At 42.0% G+C, this 25747-nt stretch overlaps 1 protein-coding gene across 1 annotated transcript; it reads right to left on the reverse strand.

Moving 5' to 3' along the window:
- Positions 1 to 5751: 5751 nt before the first annotated feature.
- On the reverse strand, positions 5752 to 23238 carry IL13RA1 (interleukin 13 receptor subunit alpha 1). The gene is made up of 10 exons (XM_040090751.2): positions 23114 to 23238; positions 19800 to 19957; positions 16324 to 16459; positions 14449 to 14569; positions 12524 to 12708; positions 11980 to 12131; positions 10636 to 10768; positions 10077 to 10173; positions 9696 to 9780; positions 5752 to 8549 (listed from the first exon to the last, which is right to left on the reverse strand). The coding sequence occupies exons 1-10, from the start codon at positions 23193 to 23195 to the stop codon at positions 8430 to 8432; spliced, it is 1269 nt and encodes a 422-aa protein (XP_039946685.1). The 5' UTR covers positions 23196 to 23238; the 3' UTR covers positions 5752 to 8429.
- Positions 23239 to 25747: the final 2509 nt, after the last annotated feature.

The following is a 25747-nucleotide window of genomic DNA, read 5'->3' on the forward strand; positions in this document are numbered from 1 at the left end:
CCTGATGTGTCTGTTCACAGTTCTGGAAGTTGTGTGAATAAAATGAACACTACAAGACTCATGTGTATCAAGAGGAGTTGCTATACAGCTTTGGCACTTGTATGAGCAAACCAGCATCCTGAACCTCTGGCAGTGAACTATTTAGGAGTGACTGAGCCACCTTGAGAGCAGTCTGGGCAGGGGAAAGCTGCATGTTGGAAGGGGGTTGAGGGGCAGCCGGCAGGGCTCTGCCTCCTAGCAGTCCTACCAGGCACTTGAACCGTATTAGGTAGAGAAATGAGGCCAAAGGAAGAGGCTGGCAGTTAACAGTGAAGGCTGTTTTGTTTGTGCTGTAATCTGTGGCCAGTATCTGGGTGAGTACTGAGTTTCATTTGTCCCAAGCGTGCCCTTTCTCTGCCCTCCAGCCCTCACCCCACTGGGAATGGGGCCCTGAACCACAGCTTCTGACATGGCATGTCTGGCTGAGGGCCAGAAGGCAACGGGCTCAACCAAGTCCCGATTGACCGGGGCCAAAACGCTGGAAGGGAGTCTGACAACACTACAGGCTAAAAGAAGATGAACTGCAGGCTCAAGACTATATGGGGAAAGTCAGAATGTGCTGCTGTGAAATTTGGTGTAGTCAATTTTTGTTGTAAGTCTTTTCCAAAAAGATTATCTCTAACCAGGGGGAATTAACAAGCAAATACATTTCGGCAAACAGGCTGGAGGACAATCAGATAAAGTGGATGTCTTCAGGTGGGCAGGGCTTTATTAATCCTGCAGCATGTGATAATCTGAACACTGATATGTCCTGGAATGTGGGCAGTTTTCTTTGAAGTCTGTAGGAAACAGAAGTCTAAAATCTGACGGACAAATATATTGTCTTTAGAAAGGAAGCATCCAAGAAACTACTAGTCCATTTGTCCAACTTCTATCCCTAAAGTGACTCTGGAACAATATTTTTTAATCCCTTCTTTGAATTTTTACCACCCTCAAGAACAGCTTGTGCCTAACTAGTTTCCATTTTTCTCAGGCCTAACATATGAGGCAACATCCTTCTAATCAGCTTGAGGAATTACAAGTTTGAAAAAAAAAAAAATCCTTAAGAGCACTCGATCACCCAGCAGGACAGCAGATGCTGCTGCTTTGCAGGAATCTGTCAGGGTAACAGCTTTATTCAGCATCTGAAACCATTTGATCATCTGATGTATGACCTTCTGTGGATTATACCCCAGGAGGAATGGTTAGAAGGATGTTCAAAGACAAAAATTTGAATGTAAAAAATTGCAGCAGTTTTCCAAAGCAACACAAGTGACAAAAATGCAGTCCAGTAAAGTCATCAAAAGCATTCTGCTTAGGAAGGAGAAAGGAATTTTGCAGTGAGGAGGGGCTGATAGGGCAGCAGTGTCACTGAAAAGACCAGAAATCATAGAAAGCCACGAATTGAGGTGCACCTCCACAGCAAACTGTTGCCACAGAAAGTAGCAGCTATGATTTCTGGATGAAGATGGGGAAGAGAGAACTGACAGCCAAAAATGTAATTGTTCTGGTGGTTTCAGCTTCAAGGGCAACGCTCTAGAAAAGACCAATGGGACAGTAAATTATTTAGAAATCACAAGACTTAAAGATTTTGGCTTCGTCCTTCTTCCCCCCCCCCCCCCCCCCCCAATCAAAGCAGAAAAGAGCAGGGACATAATTTGGCAGCGTGATCAGAATGCAAACAATGTTCTGGTGAGAGGACAGAGGAAAAGGCAACTTAATTCGCAATAAAAATTAGCAGTCAGTGGGGGAGTTTTTGAATTAAGGAGAAAACAATGAGAAAAAATATTTGGGAGACTCTCTAGTAGAGTGTTTTTATGAGTTTAACAGATCACCAAGAGCACTCCCTCTTGCCACCACTCAGCAGAAGAAAACGTGGCAGGGGGATGCCCTGAAAACCCGTTCAGCCCTACCCAAGCTTTAATAAATGGATGATCAACATAATTTTTCATATATGTAAACAAAAGAATTACTGTTACACATCTAATAAAATGGCCAAGTGTTCCCAAGGAGTTAGAAATGGGATTTTTACTCCCAACTAAGCTCAGAGTCCTTGAAATCCCACATACAGAAAGGTAAATGCCATTCTCTCTGCCTGCTATGTTGCTAGCACTTGTACTTTTTATGCCTTCTAGTTAAACAAGTCACAAAGTGTTGCGTCTTGTTGATACAAAAAATGTGATATGAAAGCTGTGGAAAAATGTCAAATAATGGCTCAGCCTTAGTACCTACCAATGTAGGCATGGTTTTCCACAACTGAATATTCTCCTAGAACATGACGGGGTGTGACATTAACTATCCATCCAACCCTCAATAGCTTTCCCTGAAGCTGATTTTGACATTTGAAGGACCAAGTAGTTTCACACCTTTTAAGAGTACCTTGCTGGCATTTTAGAAGTTTCCACACTGACATTTTGTATGAAGAAATGAAACTAGTGAGGCTAAAAGTCTTTGAAGTACAGGAGGGAGAAAGTCTCCAACAAGCAAAACAAGCTAATTTTGGTGCTCTCTGCCATTAAAAAAAAAACAAAAAACCAAAAAAAAACAAAACTAAACAAAACAAATCAGCTCTATTGCTACAACTAAGCAGGTAAAGAAGTGGCAACGACATAGCTAAGTGTCTTAAACAGAGCTCAGTTCTGGTGTTTCAGAGCAGAGAACATTGACAGAAATTGCTAGTAACAATTTCAGTAGATCACTAGGACAGCGTGCCCATTGCTCAACATAATTCTTCCCACCATGGAGTACATATTTATTTGTTTGTTTGTTTGTTTGTTTGTTTTAATTTCTTTCATCACAGATGTAGGGCCATTTCAGCTTTTAAAGCATTAACTCCTGGTTCAAGTTGCCCCTAACATTTGATCTAGCTTTGCAAATTTTGCCTGAGATTCCAAAAAGTGACATTGCCTAAGCTTATCAAAATATTTATTGCTAAGCTTTTAATCTCATCATGCACTTAGCCAAATAAAGTAATTTTTTTAGCTGTTTGAGCCAAATTAAATAAAGGGAAACGACAATAGCAATATAACATACATATAACAAGCAAAGAACATGGTTACTGGAAACCCTGGCTGACTGGAAACTTATCTTTTTGTAGCTGCTTTGTGCAAGAGACATCAAAATAATTGCAGTATTTTAGGAAAGACCAAACAAGGAGCAGAGACTATTTTACTAGAGCACACTGGCTGGTTTTCAGCTCTGTGGTGACAGCAGCCAATTTTCTTTCCCCACCAAATTATTACCTTCAGAAAACTAGCTGGTAATAATCAGAGAATGGCCATAAGAAGGGGTGCTTCAGTGATAAACACCACAAGGTTTACAAACAAAGAGAAAGGATTTCATTAATCTAGCCAGCATATTGGAAAAACAGATTGAAAAAACCAACCCCCAAAAACCCCCGTAAGTCATCAACATGCTTTCAGGCTCTTACATGGTACAAACCTGAGACAGAGTTTCCGGACCTGAAAGAAAGTTTCTCTACCCTGTGCCACCCACCCAAACCCACATTGCTTTACTGTGGTAACAGCGGGGATTTAGTTACATCATGTGATCTGAACCTTCTACTGTCACCTTGATTCATCAGCTTGCAGGAAGTTCATCCAAACAGTGAGATTTTAATCTGGTTTTGTGTTTGGATTTTCAGTATTATCTACAAGCTGCATTTCCACAGCTGGCAATGCAACCTGTGGGACTTGCTCCCCTAAGACATATTTTGCAAATATTGTTTAAAACTGAATATTTGTGGACCATCTTGATGAACCTTTGGTGACATGGCAGAACTGCTCCTCCCAGTCCCACCTGTTCTTGGGGCTGTAGATCTCAGCTGCTGCCGACCTTGGCACTTGAGTGAGAAGGAGGGAGGGAGGTTTCTGCAGCATCCTGACCGTATCTGGACTTCCACCCCCTACTCACCTACACCCTTTTCTTGCTTGAGTGAGTGGAAAACCCTCCAAAACAAAAAATTCATTCTGTTCTTTATATTTCTAATAATGAGGAAAAAAACCCCAAAACCCAAGCATTTCCTTTCCAAAGGAAAATCTGACTATTTTAAGTTCCGGCTCAGAAATAAGTTTATTGAATACTTTCCAGTGAATGGAAATACCCAACCTGTGAATAGTTCTACCCAGTAAGCACTGCAACACTATGGCTTACACTGAATTGTGTTTCTCTATATGTGGCGGTGCAAGAATTGTTTTAACAAGTTCTTAAGTAATTTTGTAAGTTTTATAAGAAGTTTTATGTTATGGTTCATTCCACTGTGCCCCCATTTTCTGTAATGGTTCCTCCCCTATGAGTTTGCTGTATAGCAAGTTGTTTTATGTCAATCATCCCACCTCCCCACCTGTCCTTGTCAATCCCCTCTTCCTGCCCCCCCACCCCCGGCTCTGGGGCATCCTGTCTGTCACTTCGGGACCCCTCCCTGGACTCAGGAAATTCCCAGGAGAGGCATTGAGTGATAGGCTGGTGCCTGGGAAATCCCCTTTTCCCCTCTTGTGAGTGGTCCGATGTTTAGAAGTGGACACCCCCTGCTATCTCCCCGAATTCCCTGATTTGCTGACCTGTTGTTGCCACCCCTTAATCCTCCCCCATTTATAAGTTCGGGGAGGGAAATTCAAAGGGGCTCTCTCTGGGCAGTTTGGAGAGTGGGGGAGTTCCTGCTGCTCGGACCTTAATAAACCATCATTAAACCTGCCTAGCAGAGAGTCGACCTTTTGTCCGCCGCCGCAGTCACGACACAATTTGGGCCAGCCGCCGGTGGGAAGCCGAGACCCACAGGTACACGTTGCTGGCTTGCAACCCCGACCGAAACGCTTTAGCTGCTGTGCAGATCTGAGCCAGCCAGTGGTCAGCACCTGCCAGGCGTGGAAGGACACAGCCACATCTAGAATGTCTTTCAATTGTGTCATGTCATTCCTTAACAACAACAACAACAACAACAACAAATTGTTCAATTTCTCAATGATGCCAAATACAGATAGCTTAGACAAATTGTTACAAATTATGTAACAAAATATATTAAAATAGGAAAATGTTGCTTATGGGAAGTTTGCTTATGGGAAGTGGTTAAAATCATTGTTAGGCATTATTACCACCAAAACTGCAGAACTGTGAAAGAGAAATATTAAAGTCTTGCTTTTTGATGTCATGGTTTGTATCTTAATTTTGAATGATCTGCTCACTGAACTGAAGAGAACTAAGAATTCTCTCTCAGAATCTTTCCAAGAAGCTATTACTAATGAGTTTATTTGGCAGTTGAATATATTTGGGTCTAAGTGACAAATTGATGGCTTTCAGCAGTTGAGCAACCTGGCATCTTCAATAACTTCAGTGTCTAACAAAAATGTAAAATATTGAAGACACAGTGGGAAAGGCTGCAGCAATTTCAGTCAAATTCCAGTTTGATGGTTTATTAACTTTTTATAGTGTTAAAATAACATGCCAATGTCAGGAAGTAGAATGGCCTTGAGTACAGAGAGGGTGAGAGCCCAAACCTTCTGCTCAGGTCCATCTCTCTTCATTACCCTAGCCAAAAAACATGGCCATTGCAGTCCATCCACAATGAGTGCATGGGCTGAGTTCACTCCTGAAAGGGAAGAGGGCAAAGCAACTCAGCTTTTCTTCTCTGGGTTCCGCACGCTTCAAACATGGTTTCTCATTATCTCTTTGGCCTCAGTTTAATCTCCTCAACCCAAGAACAAAATGCCACGCCGTTACGCTGAAAAGCATTCAATCATTTTTATTCACTCTTTGAACAGATTTACAGATCTATCTGTAAAATATCACATATTACAAATGTAATTTGTACAATATTACATATATTACAAATTTCTCAAGTAACTGCGACAAAGAAAAAAACAAGTTATAGCAAAATTTGGATAATTTCAAGCTAAAAAAAACCTCTTACCTTAAAAAAAAAAAAGCATGTTCAAGGTGATAGTATATTCAGACACTTGCTTTACATGCTGAAACACAGGCTCAAGAAATGAATCCATGAGCAAGTGTCAACTAGTGTTATTCAAAACCTTTCTATATGGTGACCTAAACTATCCTTTGCATTCATATCTTCCTTCTGGCCTAACACCTTCCATACATTTTTTTCTTCCATTCCTATGGCTTTACAAATTTGTTTGGGTTTTTTTTTTTTAATTTGTTTTTCTAAAAAGCAAATCAATTTTGGTTTTGTCATAGACACCAGCATAAAAGTCAAAAGAATTTAGGGGTATATACTGATTTTCCTAGATTGCTAAGCTGAAAACTACAAAACATTATATTACACTGTTATGCTTACTTATCTTGAAATTATACATTTCTGTTTGTCTAGTGGTCTGTGTTGAGCAACGTTCCAAATGAGGTAGATTGAAGGAATACTTATTATAATGACATAAATGTTGCAGAGGGAATGAATTTGGCAAGGAATGTAATTACTCTTTCCCTCATGCTATTCCTTAATCTCTGGAATTTCAGAGAGTGCTACTAGCTGACTTATATAACCTGAGTTTTATCTCACTGAAATCCCTGAGGCTTTATTTTGTCCCATTATTAATTTTTATAATGTTGGGGGTTTTTTTAACCTGATTAGAGGTAAAAGTCATATGCTAATAGGGGGTCTGCTAGTTCTGCTACATTTCTCCTCCCTTTTCTACCACTGACAAAAGGAGGATAAGAGACATGGAAAAAACTGTATTTGAGAGGCTCAGTGAACAATGGGCAAAGAATTGGATTTATTCATAAGGAGGGAACATATAAGTGCATAAAAGATGCATATTTGTAACTAAAAAGCATGTGGTACTCATTCTACTTGCAAAACAGTATGTTCTAAAAATATAGCATTTTGTTTCATTTTTTTTTACGGAATGGAGTTCGAAGACAGGGATGAACTTAAAAGGTTAGTAGCTATAAATTTGCTTCTAGGAAGCTTATCAGGAAGATCTCTTCCCAGTCTGCTAAGACTGCCTATGTCCATGACTCACATGTCTACACTTACCTGGAAGGAGCATGAAATCCCTGAGCACTAAGCATCAAGGGCTTCCATGCATCCTTTTCTCTCCATTTCATTATATTCTTCCTCCAGCACAATCAAGGTACCACTGTAACCACCCTTGCAGCACAGGGCAGAAACTAATGCTGAGAATGCAGAGCAGAAAAATGTCACAGTTGTGCCAGAAAACACCTGCTGAACTTTGCTGGGTAAAGAACCCTCAAAACAAAACCATCAAAGAATGAACAAAACAACAACAAAAACACCTGTCAACTGTTGCAGTAAAATATAGACGAAAGCTTTTTTAAAAAGTCAAGTCAGCACCTTGTTTTACGTTGCTAAGTCTTAGAGGGAAAATTCAATTCCAAGTCTCATCACCATAGAAAGAATAATTATCCCCTTAGAAAACAGACTGATATTGTCATCCCCTCTCCCCCAAATCCATCACTTTGGCAGTAAGGATGGATCTTGAAGCCTTTGAATTAGTTGGGTTTCAGTGGCTTAAGCTAATCAGTTTGACCACAGCTCCTTAGACTCATGCATCCATCCTAGTATTTCTGCTGGACAGACTCAGGACGACTTAGCTGCTAAAAATCAGGTGTCTTCAGGCCAATATGGCCAAAGTAGAATCAGTCTGGTGAGACCCAATACAGTTATCTGCTACTATACAGAACAAGTAAAAAAAAAATTCTCATTTTAAACAAAGTATAATTAACCCAAGAAGTCCATGAAGGCAAGGCATCTGAGGACAGGCAATTGACAGGATAACAAAACGAAGCCTTTTCTATCAATATTCTGAACACCAGCTGGAAAGCAAAGAGGCTTTTCATACACATTTTCAAACAAAAAAATACCCCCTTTGGTGGGATTTGACCAAGCCCCAGCTGATGGGCAGAAGCACAAGCTCAGTCTGTAAGTGCCCTTCAGAGAATGCCCAGCCCAGGCACACACACAAAGGGGTATCCAGAAACAGTCCGTGCTCTGCCATCCCACAAGGCAGCAGCTCCACGTGGTAGCACTAATGACCCATCTACTGTAAACCATCCTCATCCCATCTACTGCAAATAGAGCCAGATACTTCAGAGAAGACACAGTGCTTGCTCCAAAAGAAAGAAAAACCCTGACAGTCTGGTGTGAGGAACAAAAACAAGTGCAAGTGACAAGTGACAGGGCAGAGCTGTTAATCTCAGGACAGGGAATCCACAGTGCAGTCACATGGAATTACGTACAAGCTCATCTTGGCCGAGCTCAGATGAGTATTTCTGGCAGAGATGGAAGAACAGCCACTGTTATTGATGCATCTTCTGTGCACCAGAGAAGGAGCCAGTGAGGTCAGAGCCGGCCAATGTCTCACAGGCCTCTTCACATCTACAGTCACCTGAGGTATGGGAGCAGGAATCAGCTTCCTCCTCTTTCACTGATAAAGCAGAGTCTACCTGTTTTCCTTATCAGGATTAGTGCTCTCTGAAGTTTCTGTTAAAATTAAAGAATTAATTTCTTCTTCTATAATTATCTTGTCAAAAGCGTTCATAGGATCATCCTTTGCAGAGCTCTGAAAGAGAGGAACAACATTTTTAACGGTATTTCCTCGTGGTGACTGTTGTTTTTTCAACCCAGTAGGACACACCCACACCCCTGTTCCACAACATATACCCTGTATTACGGTGAAAAGGCAAGGCAGCTGGGCAACAAATGGTGCTTTTCAGAGCCATGGCATAGGCCTGGCTGACAGAAGAGATGTCCTCCGGGGACGAGGAACTGAAGGTTGCTCCCCACCTTAAGGGTGCTTCCAACTACAGCCAGTGGGTGATGATGGAGGGCTGGGCATGTACACACTTTGTAGGGTTTTCACTGAGCACACAGGGAAAATTACTTGGGGCGGTGACAAAAATGCTTGTGAAAGTGCGGCAAAGTGTAACAGTGACCACAGTAACAGTTACAGTCCCATCTGGGAGAGCAACATTCAGCACCTCATGAGGTTTGAATCGGGGCTTATCAGTGTACTTCTCTTAGGGCTTTTATAAAGGGTTACTCAGAGATTTATTTAGAAATAACTTTCCTTAATGGGTATTATGCTTATTTTCCCCAAAATAAGGCAGCACTGCAAGTCTTTCATCAACCAATGGCCTGAAACAACTATAGCTGTTTTTACTCGTTTGCCAACAAGAAGCTATACATCTGATTTACTTCCTAGCTAACAGACTATGATAAATGCGAGAGCACTAAAAATGTTAGTTTCTGGAAGTCAAACACAAATAGTTTCATTCAGAATCACAAATATGATTAAGTACCAGAAAAAGATATGGATGTTCAATAGAAGTCACTTAATGGAGTTACAAAAACAAACAAACAAAAATCCTCAAACCAAAACCCACACAGCAAAAGAAACCTGACAATCAGAAAACTGCCACCCAAAAAAACCCCCAACCTGAAACAAAATCAAGGGACTACCAGCCTGGAGTAACCAAATAATGCAAGTCTACTAATCTAACTAGAAAAGTACCTACATTTTGGGGAGGCATGGGGGAAATCTAAGTTTTGGGTTACGGTTTCTGAACAGTTCCTGGTATTGTAAATACTTATCCTTCATATGATACGCTTACTTGCACACAGTTAGCTATAAGACAGACATAGGTAAAAGAAAGTGCAAACCTAGTTAAGTTCAATAGATTTGTTGGCCCAACAGCTTCTTACTAACCTGGGCATCCTCGTTCTGCTCTCCAAACATGCGCTTAAGAATTTCTCTAGGGTCTGGAATTGGTGGAAGAATTAATATCTTCAGCCTTCATGAAGTTAAAAAAAAAAAAAAAATAGATGAAAGATACATTAATTTAAAAATCACTTTAAAAAAAATCACAAAATCATTTTAAAATGTCAAAAGCATGTTTGGGTACAGTCAAGAAAATTTGTGGAGTTGGCTTTGTCATCACTGGCCAGCCTTTATTCTCTGTGCAACTACATCCATTTCTTATTTTTACTCCCCAAAAGAAAAGGAAAGGGGAACCTTGACACAGAAAAATTCTAAATAACTTTCACTCTCAACAAAGACAGAAGCAAATGTAGGCAGATAATTATTTACCTTTTTAGGTAAACAAGTAGAATTATTGTAGATACTGCTACTATCGATGGAATGGTAATTATTAGAACAACATAGATTGCAGAGTCCCTCTTCTCACCTAGAAGACAGAAACTGTAGAAACTTAGGGATGTCCTGAGAGGCTTTTTAGGAATAATGACAACAAAATGGTTAATTCTTCAGTTTGTTCATAGACTTAGTGCTTTTCCAAGTACACTAGCACTTTTGTAGGCAAGGACAGGCTCACTTTTCAAAGACAGGATTATTGTAGATGTGTTTGGCAAGGAGCTGCAAATGAGAAAGACTCAGGGTTGAAAAATTGGCTACACTGGACAGTGCATAACTGCACAAATGGCACCTCTATCAAAATATACAGCAGCACAGGCTGGGGCTGGTGGTGCTGCTGAAAGACTAAAGCTCTTCTGCTCTCTTTTCACTCAAAATTAAATAGTTACATAAGAAGATGAGCTTTGACTCTCATTTCTTTAGCAGACAAAAAGGTATTAAATGCCTTATAGGTGAAGAGTAAAGTGCAACACAATGCAGGGACAAGTGCTCTCACCAATGCTCTTTTCTTCACTCCAGTCACTATGGAAATCGCTGTTGTAGCACTCACGCTTTGGTTTTGCTCTCACTTTGCAGGTGTACTTGCTATTAGCATCAATGCCAGCAATTGACACAGAATTCATTTCAGACTAAGGCAAAAAAGAAAAGGTAATTCACTTTGTTAATTTTCTCAACATATTCTCAGTCACTTCCAAGCCTATTTATATTGTACAGCTAATGTATTCTGAATGTTTTGATGGAAGACCTTTTTATTACTATGAAACCTCATTAAAAATAGGACAGTGGCATTTAACAAGCACAGAGGGCCTACATGCACATTCCAGAGCTAAGATTTCATCTCGTTCACTGCTACATCTATCATGCAGCATTTGGCATCAATTATTAAACTAAGATTTAGCATTTGGAACTGTGCCTTTTTAATTTTTTTTTTTTCCTTCTTCTGAGAAACATCTGTGATTTACCCTGCCTTCCCTTCTTGTCAGGGCGGCATGACTTTGACCATACCAAAGTGTTCTGTGATGCCTCTACAGAGAAGTGCACACACTAGACAGGATCTAACTGCACTTATTTTTTATCCAAAATGCCAGTTTCCTGGGGAATCTTGTTAAGCATTTGAGTTTGGGGTAGAATAAATAACTAAATATGCTCCACAGGAAAAGACTACCAGTAACTTTGAAATTTATCATGCTGTTTTTACCATTCTGATCAACTGGGACATTCAGTTTGGCTATGGTCCAAAACTGGCTACGAGTCCATCCAGACACTGAACTCAATGCTTTTTTATATATACACTAAAATCAGTGTATCTGAGAGTGCACAGCTCTTTCTTCCCCTCCATTCTCAGTCTTTATCCCCTTGCTTTTCTGTATAAGATTCTCTGTTCTTGCTTGCACCAACGGTTGATTTTTCTTCAGTCAGGTCACAACATTCAAGACCAAAGCTGCCACATGACCACACAGACCAACAGCAGGAAAACCCAACACCAAGACACAAAAGCCCACATGCCTGAGCAGCATACAGGTACCATTTCCTGTAGTCCATGGTTTAGTAAATCCTTCTTTATCAGACCATTCTCACACACTAACAAATTGCCCTAACAAATGACGGGAAGGATTCATAAGACTTGCATGAATTTTGATATACAGCTTTTACTAACATAAACCTACAATATGAGAGAAAGATCTTACATTCACACAGCACTTCCAGCTCTGGCACCTGGCCCATTCACATGCAACACATGCAACTGCTCATTTTCAACCACAGATGTTACAAAAGATTCACAGGAAAAAAAAAAAAATAAACCAACCAAAAAAAACCCCCATGAATAATGAAAACTTACTGGAATGATCTGACCAATATCCAAATCGCCATTGAAACATTTAACTTCATAGTGTAAACAACTTCCTGGAAAAGTTTCTGATTCACTCCATTTTACATCAATTCTATCATTAGTCTTTGACAATGTCAATTGTCTTGGTGTGGCAGGTTTTACTGAAATGCAAAATGGAATAATTAATTCAAAAGTCTATTTCACTGCTTACAAAAATTTTTCAGTCCTGTATTGCAGAATATTACACTTATATCATATTAGAAAGAGAAAGAGGATAAAGTTAGCTACCAGTAAGTAAAAAAAAAAGAGTAAATACAACTAAAGAAAAAGAGTAGAAGATAAATAGAAAATTTTCCCCCTCCCACCCAGACACCTACCCCACAAAAAACAAACTCTTGTCTATATAATTTCAAGTTAAAGGTCAGTAGAAGAAGGGAGCATCTAATCTCATTGTCTCATCCATACTTAATGAGGTGAAAGTTTCTCAAACACAACAATATACTACCAAACTTCTTATTTTAATTATATTTTTTTGATGTGGTGTTAAACTTACCAAGGGTGGTAGGATTTTTACTTGCACACACAGGCATAATTTCTTCAGAATCATCTCTAATCAAAATTGTTATAGCAGGGTAAGTACTGGTGACTTTTGGGAAGGTAAGACTGAAAATGCATTCAAAAATTCCTTGATCTACAGAGGAGTTGCTACACTTCTTAGGGTTTTCTAAGCCATCAAACCTAGAGGAATAAAATTAGTCTTGTAAACTTCAGAAGAACAGGACAGCAAGGGGAAGGCTTGTTCATAAATGTGTGCTATAAATTCTAAAGACTGATATTGCATTAAACCTAACCTATAACATTTGAAAAAGTAAAGCTAAGCTAAGTAAGCAGCCTCTCATTTATCTCGAGCTTTAGAAAGAGAATTGTTTTTGTGAAGAGTGCCAAAGGGCAGAAAGAGAGGCAGGTTTGCTTTATATCAAAGAGAACAACTGCTGTCAGGTTTGGTGCACATTTTCCACATGGGAGAACAACTCCAAGGAATAAAGAATATTTACAAAACAAACTAATTTGGACATCTTCTTGTCAACAGAATTTCACCTCTGTGAAAGAATGAGCTGATCAATCTCCTTTAGCTCTGCCTCAAGTACCGCAGCTCTTGAGACAGTTGAGTTTCACCTATTTACCTGATTTGCTTTTCAAAATGTCTGTATTCCCTTCCCATAACAGAGAAGTTAGGAAGACAGACTTCTTCCTTGCTTCTCTTTGTTGCCCAAGCCACAATGAAAATACACCAGTAGCTTTTCCTCCCAACAAAAAACAAATCCAAAAAACTCCACCTCACTGGTATTGTGAAAAATGTATCTTTTAGTCTAATATTGAAGTGTTTTCTTAGTTTTTGGTTTTAAAGTCTAAAAATTATTATTGTTTCAAAGCAGCATGAATGGAAACACCTTGAAGTCACTGCAGCTGCATCTTCCATTAATATTAAGGTCAGGTTGAAAACATATAGCTCAAATCTGACTGATTATTCCAGTAAGTATCCCTATACCTAGAAATTCAGGTCTTCAACCCTACATTGGTCCTGTTCTTGTAACAAAGAAAAAGTTTGAGCAGCAGTCTAGACAGGGAACAAATAGTTCCCCCAGCATTTAACAAAAGCTGCAAGTTTTCTGCTATTTGCTGCACAAATGTCCTGAATTGAACAGCTGGCCTGTGAGACTGCCACTGGAGAAGAAGAGCAAAAAGTTCATGTAGTTAGCTCAAATAAAATCAGAAAGCTGATTTAAAACTACTCCACTATTTCTACAGAAGCTAATGCAATCTGGCATTTCACAAGCCCCATCAGGGTGCAGAAGTATGCATAGATTAGCATGTACAGCTATCAATGCCAAGACCTGGCTCACACAAGTCTGTTCCTTTGGAACAAGACACCATTTATGGCTGTCCACTGGCCAGCAGGGATCATGATGATAAAAGATGTTCTTCATAGCTTTAAAGGTGAATTAGTTATTTACAACATTGAAGACGCAAACAGAAGTACTAAGAGTTATTAATGCTTTCATACCATTTCCCAGTGGTTTATGACCTGACACATCCATTGGTGAGTGACCCTAACTTTAACAGCCCATTTTGTTGGACTGCAAAGAAAGCAATTAATACATTGGAGTAGCTTAGTTCTTAATTATTCCCTCCTTGAATCAAGTGCCCAATTTGAAAAATACATTAAGCAACAGCAGCTATGTTACTATGGTCTACAGAAGCAGACACAAAATAGCTATACCAGCTTCCCAAAAAGTCTTGGCCATAGCAGCCTCCGGCCCCTTCAGTGGTGAAGTTAGATGAGACTGAGCAGTAACTTGGACACAATGTCCTGAGAACTCTCAAAGCAACAGGAAGCAGAAAAGTGGAATGTGTCATGTAAAACTAAAGATTAGTCCTGGAACACTTCAAAGCTTGGAATACAAATCTCCTACGAACCAGTAGAACAAAGTGTAGTTGGTGTCACTGCTTGCATTCTCCCCAGGACGCCAGGTACAAGCCATGTACTCCAAATTGTGCCAAACACAGCTCAAGTCAACAGCAGCAGTACCCGGAATACCTGCAAGGCAAGTTGGAAATGTTCTCTATGATTTATTTTGTCCCTCCGCTGTTTCCAGAAGTAAAACATTTCATTTTACATAACTGAAACTGGAAGGCAGAAATGGATTGGTTACCTCTCAGACTACACTACCTGTTCAGCACAGCAAATTATGAATTCCAGCTGTTTAGAGCTTGCAGAAATCTCAGCAGCTTGCTGAAATCTCAGCAGAGTAGCTTCTAGAGGCAATCCAATCACAACAGCAATCCCGGCATTTACCATGGGTGAATTGCTACTTAGAGCTACTTAGAGATGCTAAGGACAAGGTACTGAGTCAGGAAAATATTTATTTCTATTAATCTACATGTGCTTTAAAAATAAGTCAAAGTAGCTGGTAATTACAGGGAAAACTATAACAAAGCTAAATGCTATTACAGCCATCCATGTCATCCATAATTAAAGGCTGACTATTTTTATCTTCTCCAGACACAGTATTAGTTGCTTGGTATTCTGAATATGGAAATACCTCTGAATCTTAAATTGACAAACGCAATACTAGGTTACCTCTCTTTTTAACTGAGACCCATATACTTTTAGGCATTAAAATTTAACATTTGGAAACTCAAGTCACATCAACACAAATGAGTACTTAGCAATTGTTAATAGGTCATTGGATCACACAGGCAGATCAATTATGGAATAAAGTCTTTCATATTCAATCATGCATTTCTGTATGAGCACTTTACACTGTGTTACTGTATTACATTGTATTGGATACCTTTTCTTTGTAACAAGTAGCAACATCTCCATGAACTAAAAAACTAAATGTGGGATAAATGCGGATCTACTTTGAACGTCTGAGCTTGCATTGTCCCTGAAGTAGCAAAAGTACAGAAAAGTGAAAGAAGTATATAAAAATACTTCATCTGCAAACAGACTTTTAAAAGCCTCAGCCTGTTTAGTACATGCTGTCCTAATGATCTGCTTCCCTGATTTTCCAGAACCCTTCTGGCAGACACACATACAGGCTTGATAAGGTCTCTGATTCTCCCAACCCTATGTGGTTTTCATCCACATCAACTCATGCTCCTGAGTTAAGACAGACTTTTAGGCAAGAGGCTCATTTTCTTGCTGTACGTCCGAATTTCAAGCATTCAGCAAAATACACTACTCCTCAAAGTCTGCTTCCTAACAATTTTGCTGTGGACCCCTTACTTCTGCAAACCAAGAAACAAAAAAGACTTTTTCTCTATTCATTTTGCTATGATTTGTAGACCCCACTCATCTCTTTTGAAAAAGAGAGAACCCTATTACAACTACTTAAGTAATTTATTCAACAAGTTTTTAAATTTGCTACATTCCTCCCTCTTACATGGACAATTGTAGTGTTATTTTATGGACTTCAGTTTATACAGAAAAAATCATACAAAATAAACCGACTTAGATGTTAGTAACAAAGGCAGCAGGCTTAATGGAGTCTAAGCTACCTCTTACCACACAACCACCACACAGCAGGAAGAAGAGAAATAACAGGAACCACACTGCTGTTTTGGAAGAGCACTTCAATTTTACAAGCTTGTCCAGAAGGCTTTAAGCATCAGAAGACCCCAGTTGTGTTTAAAGATGGTATAATCATTCTGTTTAAGCTCTATCAATTAAACCAGCCCTTGTGTCTGGTATTTCTCTATGATATATTTTATGATTTCTTATTAAAAGAGCAGAGAAAAAGCCATGTCACCTCAGGCCAAGAGGGATCTGGCCACTGCTGGTGTTACCTTTTGGCAGAAGGGGGGTCTCCACCCAGGAGCTGGGCTCACTGGTGTTGTCATTCTTGCATTCACTTCTCACTCTGAGGTGCATTTCCTCATTCAAGTGCGCATCTGTCACACGGAAGCGGCTCTTACTCCATTCCTGGGTTTAGTTGGTGGGAAGAAAACCAAAACATTTGTCATACCATCTCAAACACTCGGGAATTCCTGCCAGTGTAAGGATGGATATATTACAACCCTTCAGAAAGAGAACAGTGCAAAAACAAAGGAAACCAATGTCTGACTATGTGGGAAGCCTCAGCATCTCTTGGCTTTGCTTTTTATTTCTCAGACTCAGTTAGAACTCACAAAGAAAAACTGCTCCTACCCCTGTGACCTACAGTCATAAGCAAAGGCTACACAGAGATCAAAAATTAAGTATAACATGGGGGAAAATGATCCTAGAGTAACCCTTCATGGATAACGCAAAATAATCATGTTTATACTACAGCTATATAAACAGGCCTTACAGATCTGACCTTCACCTTTCTGTGTGTGTGCACATGAGGGCATGACCAACAGAATGAAGAACATTTGAAGGCACAACCAAAAGGCAGTGAGATGAGTTTGGATGATTTAAGGAGCAGAAGAAAAACCTACCAAAACAAACCCATAAATGGCTATTAAAAGCAGTGGCATCACATCAAGCCCAAGTAGCTCATGATCTTCCATTTTGAGTATGTTTGTGTGAGAAAATGGCTCACCCTTTTATCACACACTTTCTTGAGCATCTTTTGTTGGGCTAGGAGGATGCCTTTTAGTTAACTGAAACTGGATACAAAACAAATATCTTTGTTATGGCCAAAGAATGCTGTAACCACTCACACATAAAAATAATAAATATTGGCACTAATGAGAGGGCAAAGAAATCAAACAAATGTATACTGAGGTTTGTCCAGGTTTGAAAGATAGATATCTAGCATGAAAGGTGGGAACCTCCCTTGGAATAGAAAATGTGGCCCCTTTCCCACCAAATTATTGCAACTCCAGAATAATGGGGCTTTCAGGCAAAGATTCGGGGGAAGGAAGAGCAGTTCTTCACTGGCCTGCACGTGTGAAACAAGGCAAACAAACAGCAGCAGCGGCAGCAGCGAGGAGCAGAGCACAGCCCAGCGCCGGCCGCTCCCGGCTGCGGCCCCTTCCCCTGCCGTGCAGTTCCGGGCACGGCCGGCAGGGGCGCTGCCGGCTCCGGGCCGGGCAGAGCCCCGCCGGGATTCCCCCGCGCCCGCAGGGGGCGCTGTGGCGCGAGCCGGGCCGCGTCTCCCTCAGGCGGCGATGGCGGGCGGGCCGGCGGCGGAGAGAGAAAAGCGGCTTCCTTCGCAAATCCCCGGGGGCGGCCGGCCTCGGCGCCCCTCCGCACGGCGGAACGGGCTGCTGCGGGAACCTCGGAGCGGAGCCGGGACGGCAGAGACGGGCGCGCCCCGGGGTGGCAAAGGAAACGGATCGGACGCTCGGCAGCTGTAGCGGGAGCCGCGGGGTGTCCCGGCAGGCGCGGGGTGCGGGGTTACGGCGGAGTGAAAAACCCGGAGCCGCGGCGGAGGAACGGCGGGGCCGGGCAGCGGCAGCCCGGCTCCCGAACACGGCCGGGAGAGGCTCCCTCAGAGGGGAAGGGGCTCGGGGTTCTGGGTTTTCCTTGAGATAGATGTGGATGGTGAGGGTCCCTTCAGTGAGATGGGTGTTAATAAGGTCCCAGTTCAATGGCCGCTCCCATGAGCAGAGCCTCACTCACAGTAGAAGAAAACAGTGGGAGACAAGATTCAGTGGTGGCAAATTCTTCCCACAGCGACCGCAGCCCATGATCCCAAGAGCAAGAGAGAGCTCGGAGCTGAGCCCAGCCCTTCATCCTCCAGCCAAAATGTCCGAGTATCTCTGCCCTTCCCAAAAGAAAAGCCCTCAGCTAAGGGGCTGCACTCAGCTGCACCCCTTCACCCCATTTATTTTGTCTCTCTTAAGTACTAGTCATTATCATCTCTTAGCAAATGTGGGAGAAAATTTCTTTAAAATAAAATAAATATATAAAAAATTCCTAACCTCCAACAGGTTCTATGAGCAAAAAGATGCAGCAAGATTACAGCCTGTTTCATCCTGTCCTGTGAAACTGCTGACCCTCAGTTCTTTCATTGCAGATGACCTTAATATCTATTAGACTTTTCCACAAACGGATGCAGCTCTTTAACCAAGGAGACTTGATTTGTTAATGAATCAACAAAATAGGTAAATAGGTTTCTGTTGTGTTAGCAGGCTCAACTGGCTCATCTAAAGGTCCAATGAAGATTATTAGAGATCATTAGTGTCAAAATGAAACATCACCCTTTTAGCAGTGCCGTTAAATCAGATCAGCTATTTGCAAAACCACAGAGCTGCAGAATCATACAACGGTTTGGGCTGGAAGGGAGATTAAAGACCAACTGGTTCCAATCCCTTTGCCGTGAGCTCCTGCCTTCCACTAGAGCAGGTTGCTCAATGCTCCATCCAAACTGGCCAAACCGCATCCCTACTCATGTCCAGGATATCCTGGAGCTGTGAAAAAAGTACACTGGTTAGCATGAAGAGGCCAATGTAAGCATCAGTCTGTAAGACTGTAACAGGGCTCAACAACAAAGGACTGCTTCAAGAGGCACCATATCAATTGTAATCATATCTGAAATAGCAGCAATGCCTCCCCCACAGCTGGCATCTACCAAAGGCTTCAAATCCCCAGGGTTTGGAATTACGGATTTATTTTCTTACGGGTAATAAATTCTTACAGGCAATAAATTGTAAAAATACTTGTCCTACAGCCCATAGCAATGGGCACCATGGCAATGCCCTGACCTAACAGCAGCTAATCCACAGCGAGGAGCACATCTGGGCTGCAAACCATCTAACACAGAAAACAAAAACCCAAAACAAACGAGTTATATGACTTCTATTCTAGGCAACAAACATGCTCCATATTGCCTTCAAAACACACCACCCTATATATAACTGTAATGGCAGGGAGAGGGTAAATGGGGGAATATTAATTCTTGGGATTACCTCCAGAAGATGTAATGCTGTCAAACCACAGCTAAATCTGCACGTCTCCTTAAGCTGAGTTCAAAGTAAAGGCGAAAAGCCTTAGCAAATTCCCATTTAACTCTTAAGGATGTAGATTGGCCTGCATCTATTTTTTCTAGAAAGCTGCATAAACAAAGACTGAAATGAGACTTTTCCCATTATTATTATTATTACAGTACGTCTGCGTTACCATCAGCGCTCAGTCATCAGAGAGCAACCGACAGATTTTTCTGATCTGAAGATCCCATATGCTGGTATGATTCATTTTTGAGGTTTTGATCCCATGATAAGAATGAAACGCTATATTAAAATTGTATTTATATACATGCATATTCTCTCCCACACGGAGTTTTATGACACTAACACATTTACTGGAACACAGTTCAAAGAAGTGATGTACTCACTCTTCTGTCCTCAGGAACCCCATTAATGACGATGTCACTGGAATACTCCAGGTTGCAGCTACTGCTGATGTTCTCTGGGGGGTTCCACGTCCAGTTCAGAGTACAGATATGGATAAATGAATAGTTCAAGTTGGATGGAGATGGAAGAATTTTTGCTCCTGGAAGAAAGAAGTTAGCAGTGTAACAATCCTGTTGGCCCACACTTTCCCATTAGTAATACTGGCAGATTTTTAACTCTCTGACAGAAAAGAACACAAATAACTTCATAGCTTTGTCTGCTCATATTCGATTATCAGAGAAGGTACTGTCCACTGAAGTGTTTCTATTATTCTTTTTACCTCAACTCATAAATAATTTAAATATGCACAAATTAACTGAAAAGTAATTTTAAAGAAATTGTAGCCTGCAACAACATAGTGGTTTTGGCACACGAGCTTTTGCATGTTACGAGAAGATGAATCACGTGCTGAAACACTTTACTAAAAACAGTATATATATTTTGTGGAGCTATTAATACTTCATTCTCCCCAAAAGCTACCCATCAGCATAGTTTTAAAAAGAAATCCTTAAAAAGACAAGTGATTACATCTTGCAAGCAACATCTCCATGTTAGAAGCACAATTTAAGCAAAGATTGCAAGCAAAGTAAAGATTGCAAATGCAAGAATGTTAAAAAACAACAAGGAAACCACATCACTTTCTCAATTACCTGTTAAACATTTAATGCTCTGTCCCAGCACAATGAGAAAAACCAGTGTGGGACAAGTAGTAATTTGCTGCTGGCACACTTCAGGGGTATATTTTTTCACCTCCCCAAAAGCCCATGAGAAGCAGAGCAGGGCCACGACTCAGAGATGGTCGCAGTGATAAATCCTTATCTTGTGCACTGAGTCAATGCCTACTCAAGACCCTTTACACAGCTTGAATGTCATATTAGAAAACAAAGAAGGGAAATGCAACAAAAAATGGCAAACTTCCAGGAAAAAGTAAAGTATGTGTCAGACATTGATTCTAGAAAACATCACCAATTGGGAATTCCCTAAGAAAGTGAAAGTGGATTTTGATCTTTTTAAAGGGCTACGATGAGATGCACTATGAGAAGACCTTGAACCAAAAGCCCAATGAGACTGTTTCTCAGGATATCATCACTGATGATCATCACTGATGATCATCACTGAAGGCACCACCACTTGTTTGTGGACAGAGTGTACCCCTGTTACTCAATAGTTTCACAAACACTTCAAACAGATATCTGCTGGCACTGCAGGTCTTGCTGTCCCAAGGAACCAAGCTCAACGCATCCCAATATTCAGGAAAGCTCATAGGAAAAGGGCAGAATAATTCCATCAAGATCAGTTTTCCCATCCAGGTCACAGTGCACCCCTGTTTCCTTCTGTTAGCACAAGGAACGGGGAAGAGAGAAAAACAAAAGAGCTTCCTTGAGTAAGAATTCTGCTCAAAACATCCATGACACCATTATCTTATATTTCCTGAAAGTCAGGGCAGATCTTGAAGGGAATTCCTAAAACTTCTGGAGCTCTCTCAGACCTTTGCATAAATTCAAGGACAGGCAATGGTAGAGATCAAGCACCTTTACCATCCATGTGTATGCACAGATAATGGATGCTTGCAGAGATAATGAGAATAATTACAAGGTTTCACTGATTTAGTCTGAATATGCTTAGTTTGTTTGAATAGTTAAAATTGTTGGGACTTTTGTTTGAGCAGAGAAGAGAAATTTTTGCTCTTATAAAAATACAATCTCCAGTGAGAAAACTGAACGTAAACAAGAACATCTTTGCCTATTACCTCTTCCACTAACAAAAACTCAGGACAGGCTTTAGGAACAGCCTTGGGGCATTAAGTTTGCAAATTCTGAGTCCTTTTGATCATGTTAAAAAAAAAAAAAAAAAAAAAAAAAAAAAAAAAAAAAAAAAGAGAGAGAGAAAGAGAGAGAGAGAGATAAGTTTTTCAACAAGAGTACACAGCTCCAAGCATTTCATCTTGTCATGAACTTTTACCTACAATAGCCACAAACCATTAAAAAATGTCATCCCTGACTGCTGTTCTGAAGTTCTCAACATTTTCTTCTAATAGGTTTGATTAGAAGCCATTGCGCTTAAGTTTGCAGATTACTAGCCACCCAAAGAAGTGCTATATTCAAAGTTCATAAATTTATCAATAAATTGCATTAGCATAGAAAGTTTAAATCTAGTAGGTTTTCGATTAATCCACAGAATTCTAAAGCTTGTGCTTTAATGTTTTTAATTTGGCTTTTATTCATAGGTTAGGCCAATCTTATACTTTTGTCTGTGTAAAATATAGAGTCTTATGCTATCTTTATTAAAATTTCTGTAGCATTTTTTTCAGAACAACTCAATGACCAACTATAAAATGTAGGCAAGCCGTTATTTCACTCTTAAAATGCAAAATCACGGTGCTGCTTCTAAGAGAAGAAGCACAGCAGTAATGAGCAGAGATTAGGTGAAGCATAGAAAACATTATTTCTACAAGCCTTAATGAGGAAACATCAGCAAATCATGTAACATGTGAGTGTTGTAAAGTAGTAAAAAAAAAAAAAAAATTTCATATTTTTATTTTGTCCTCCCGCATTGTCTGAAAGTTGATTTCATAGTCATAAACCGACTTGCAGACAGTTGGAAAATAGCAATTCTTTAACGTCTGCAGCTGGATTTTTGGGTAACATGAGCAGATAATAAATCCTTAAGCAAGGGTCCTTATGAAGTTCTCACAGACACGCATGCAATATTTCCTAAAACGAAACATTCGTGCTTCCAAAATCGGGAATACTAAAGGCAGAGCGAAGGCACGGGACGAGGGAGGCTCTGCGTGCCCGCAACCCGGCGGAGCCGCTCCCGCGCCGCCGTAAGACACGGGCACCGGCAGGAGGGCAGGGGTTCTCCTTCGAGTTTTAAGGCAGAGAGAGTCCCGAGAAACGTAGATGGGGCTTAAAACTTTTCTGCCCACCCTGCCAAGAGCTGCCTTACTGAAAGAGGAGAGCAGATTTTCAGCATCCCCGCTCTCGGTGAGCGGCAGGGCAGGGTGCACCGCCGGCGCTGCCCGGCACACGGCTGACCAGCTTCGGGCGATTCCTAGTACAAAATGAAAGCATCTCCCTTACATCCATGCCCGCGTGTGCGCGGAGTCACGTCCGAGCCGCCCGACCCGCACGGGCAGAGCGCAGAGAGCAGAGCGGCCGCGCCAGCCCCGGCACCGCGCCTGCGGACACGGAGCGCGGCCGGCAGCCGCTCCCGAGCCCCGCCGCCCCTTCCCGCCGCCCCTTCGCTCTCCTACCTGCCGCCGTCCCCGCGGCCACCAGCCAGCACACGGCCAGGAGGAGCAGGCGGAGCAGCGGAGCCGCCGCGGGCGCAGCCATGGCTCGGCCGCCCCAGCGCGGCCCCTCGCTCCCACTTCCCGTCGAGGGGCCGGACCAGCCGGGAAGGGCGGTGTGACGGGACGGGACGGGACGGGACGGGACGGCCCGCCCCAGGTAACCCGAGCCGGGCGGGAGGAGCGCCCCGGCCCCGCCACCTGGGCAGCGCCGCCCCGGGCCGCGGGGCTGGGCAGCGACAGGAGCGTCCCACGGTGTCGTCCCACGGCCCTGCACTGCCGGCGGTGCCCTGCCTCTGTTGTCACCCGTCTGTCGCCCCATGTGCCACCCCTGCGCTGCCCTCGCTGCCTCCCACTCGTTCAGCACTGAGACGCTTCACAGAATCAATTCGATTGGAAAAGACCCTGAGATCATTCAGCTCATTCCGCTGTAGTCGTCGGTGGCTCCTCGAGCCCGGACTCGGCCGTGCCGCAGTCGCGGAACCGCAGCGATGCCGCGGGACGCGGGCGCTGCCCGCAGAGCCCCAGCACCCGCTCCGCGCCGCTGCCCCGCCGCCAGCGCCGTGCCCTCCGTGTCCCTTCACATGGCGCTGCAGCGCGGCCACAGACCGGCAAAGGCCTCATTCTGTGAGTCAAGGTCGTTTTCCTTTTACACCGAGTTCGCGCTTGTCTGCTACAGCTACTGAACCCTGCCCGAGACGGGGTACGGTTCATATCCTCTCCCAGGAAAGCAGCTACGTTAGCACATCCCTGAGCAGCTCTCTTGTCGGAGCAGTTATTCACCCCCTGGCAGAATGCCGCTTTTTGAAATCCCTCCTGAAAATTCAGCTATTTTCTACAGTTCTCATCTGTGCTAAAAATACATATTGTTCTTTTTTTTTTTTTTTCCTTTTTTTCCCCCCAGACCTGTCGTCCACAAACTTCCCCAAACTCCCTCTGCCTCAGTCCCTTCCAAGTACAATATGGTCACTTGGAATTTTGTTCTCACATTTATGGGTGTGATGCAGCAAGTTTTCCAAAATTTTCACAGAATTGGGAATCAGATATAAGTGCTATTTTGATAGATTTCAGGAGAATAAAATATTTGGGATAAGGCTTTTCCTTCTGAACTAGAATTTTGTGGGAGCTAGAAAACTTGGTCCTAGTTACCACCCAAATACAGGTATTCTAAAAATAGTACAGATTCAGGAGGGAGGAAACTTGGCTGAATTTCAAGGCAACCCAAAATTTGTTAGTAAAACTAACTTATTCCTAACCCAACAGAATGTTTCAGTATTTACTCAACTCCTCAAAGAATTTTGCAATAGTCCATCTGCTTTTTAGACACTCATTCTAGAAAAAGGGAAGTGGATCTTTTTATGACAGGGTGGGGAATATCCTGTGTTAATGTTGAGCTTTTTTTGCTTTTCTGCCTGTTTGTTTCCCTGCGCAATAAGAGAACTTCTAGTTGCTGTTAGAAAGTGCCCAAGGACCTGCATTTATAACCAAATAAAAATGTGGTTTAAAGTTCCAGGGTGTGGAACATTTAAGCTGTGTAAAACAGATCGGATTATGCAACTACTTAGAGCAAGCATGGACTATGCCTGCTAGTGAGGACATCTATAAGGTAGAGCTGATCCAAGCAACCAGTCTCTTGCTTTCAGTTTCCTTGCTGATGTTTTCTTTCCTTCCTCCTTTCCCTCTTGTCCACTCCTTCTTCCAGAAGAGCCAATGCCAAGCACGCATGCAATCGTTCACTGCTTATGGCTGCCTGCCCATCGATGTCGGCAGCTGAAATATTTTTCCTCCTCTCTCTCTTCCTTCTACCCGAATGCTCAACTGTTTATCACGTTCCCTTATCAATTCATGGCAATCACAACTGCTGCCAGAGCCTTTGATCCCTGCCACCTACCAGAGACTTCCCGTTTCTCCATCTCATTGAGTCTTGTCCTGCAGCCTTCTGTTGCAGATCTCGTGCTCGTTCATGTTCTTGTGAGCTAATGCACCTGCGCTGTAGTGACTGGGACTCGTATAGACACACCTGAAGTATCTTTGAGATGATCCGTTGAACATATATGTGGAATATGACTTCATGTTTGGTATTAACTGATTTACAGTCATCTTACTGACCTGCCCTTGGCTGTGTGCTCCTGCCTTTTGCACCCACGCAACCAAAGCCAGTGATTGTAGATGCAATAAAACAAAAATCCAATAATTTTTTCCTGTGCATGTTCCCTAAATCAGATTAACAAATGGTGCCAATGCCTGGTGTGCCTACACAATTACCAAGTCCAGCAAGAGGCAACAATTATTAGCAGGGGCATGGGGAATTGTCCCTTTTTGGGGGAACAATTTGGGACCAGAAGTCGTTGCACATCAATGTTGAGATTCTTCCTTTCTAATTTTGCAGCAACTTCTGTCAATACTTTAGGTCTCAGCCATAATTACAGGCTCTTCAAGAAGATGGCTGGAGTCAGTTCAAAAAAGAAAGTTCAAAAAAAAAAAAAATATAGACTTGGATCTGAGGCACAAAAATCCAAAACTGGGTTGAAAAAACCCAGTCTGAGTCATGTGGCTTCTCATTTCTCGACCTTTGTAGTGTTTTTTGTTCTGTGGGGA

This window comes from Hirundo rustica, chromosome Z (genome assembly GCF_015227805.2).
Source record: "Hirundo rustica isolate bHirRus1 chromosome Z, bHirRus1.pri.v3, whole genome shotgun sequence".
Classification (NCBI taxonomy): domain Eukaryota; kingdom Metazoa; phylum Chordata; class Aves; order Passeriformes; family Hirundinidae; genus Hirundo; species Hirundo rustica.

Excerpts from the sequence above, each read along its gene's own strand:
- IL13RA1 (XM_040090751.2), bottom strand. The coding sequence starts at position 23,195 with ATGGCTGCGCCCGCGGCGGCTCCGCTGCTCCGCCTGCTCCTCCTGGCC. Across the intron at positions 12,709-14,448 it reads AACTACACTTTGTTCTACTG|GTTTGATGGCTTAGAAAACC; the intron begins GTTCGTAGGAGA and ends TTATTCCTCTAG. Across the intron at positions 9,781-10,076 it reads CTACTTGTTTACCTAAAAAG|GCTGAAGATATTAATTCTTC; the intron begins GTAAATAATTAT and ends AACTTCATGAAG.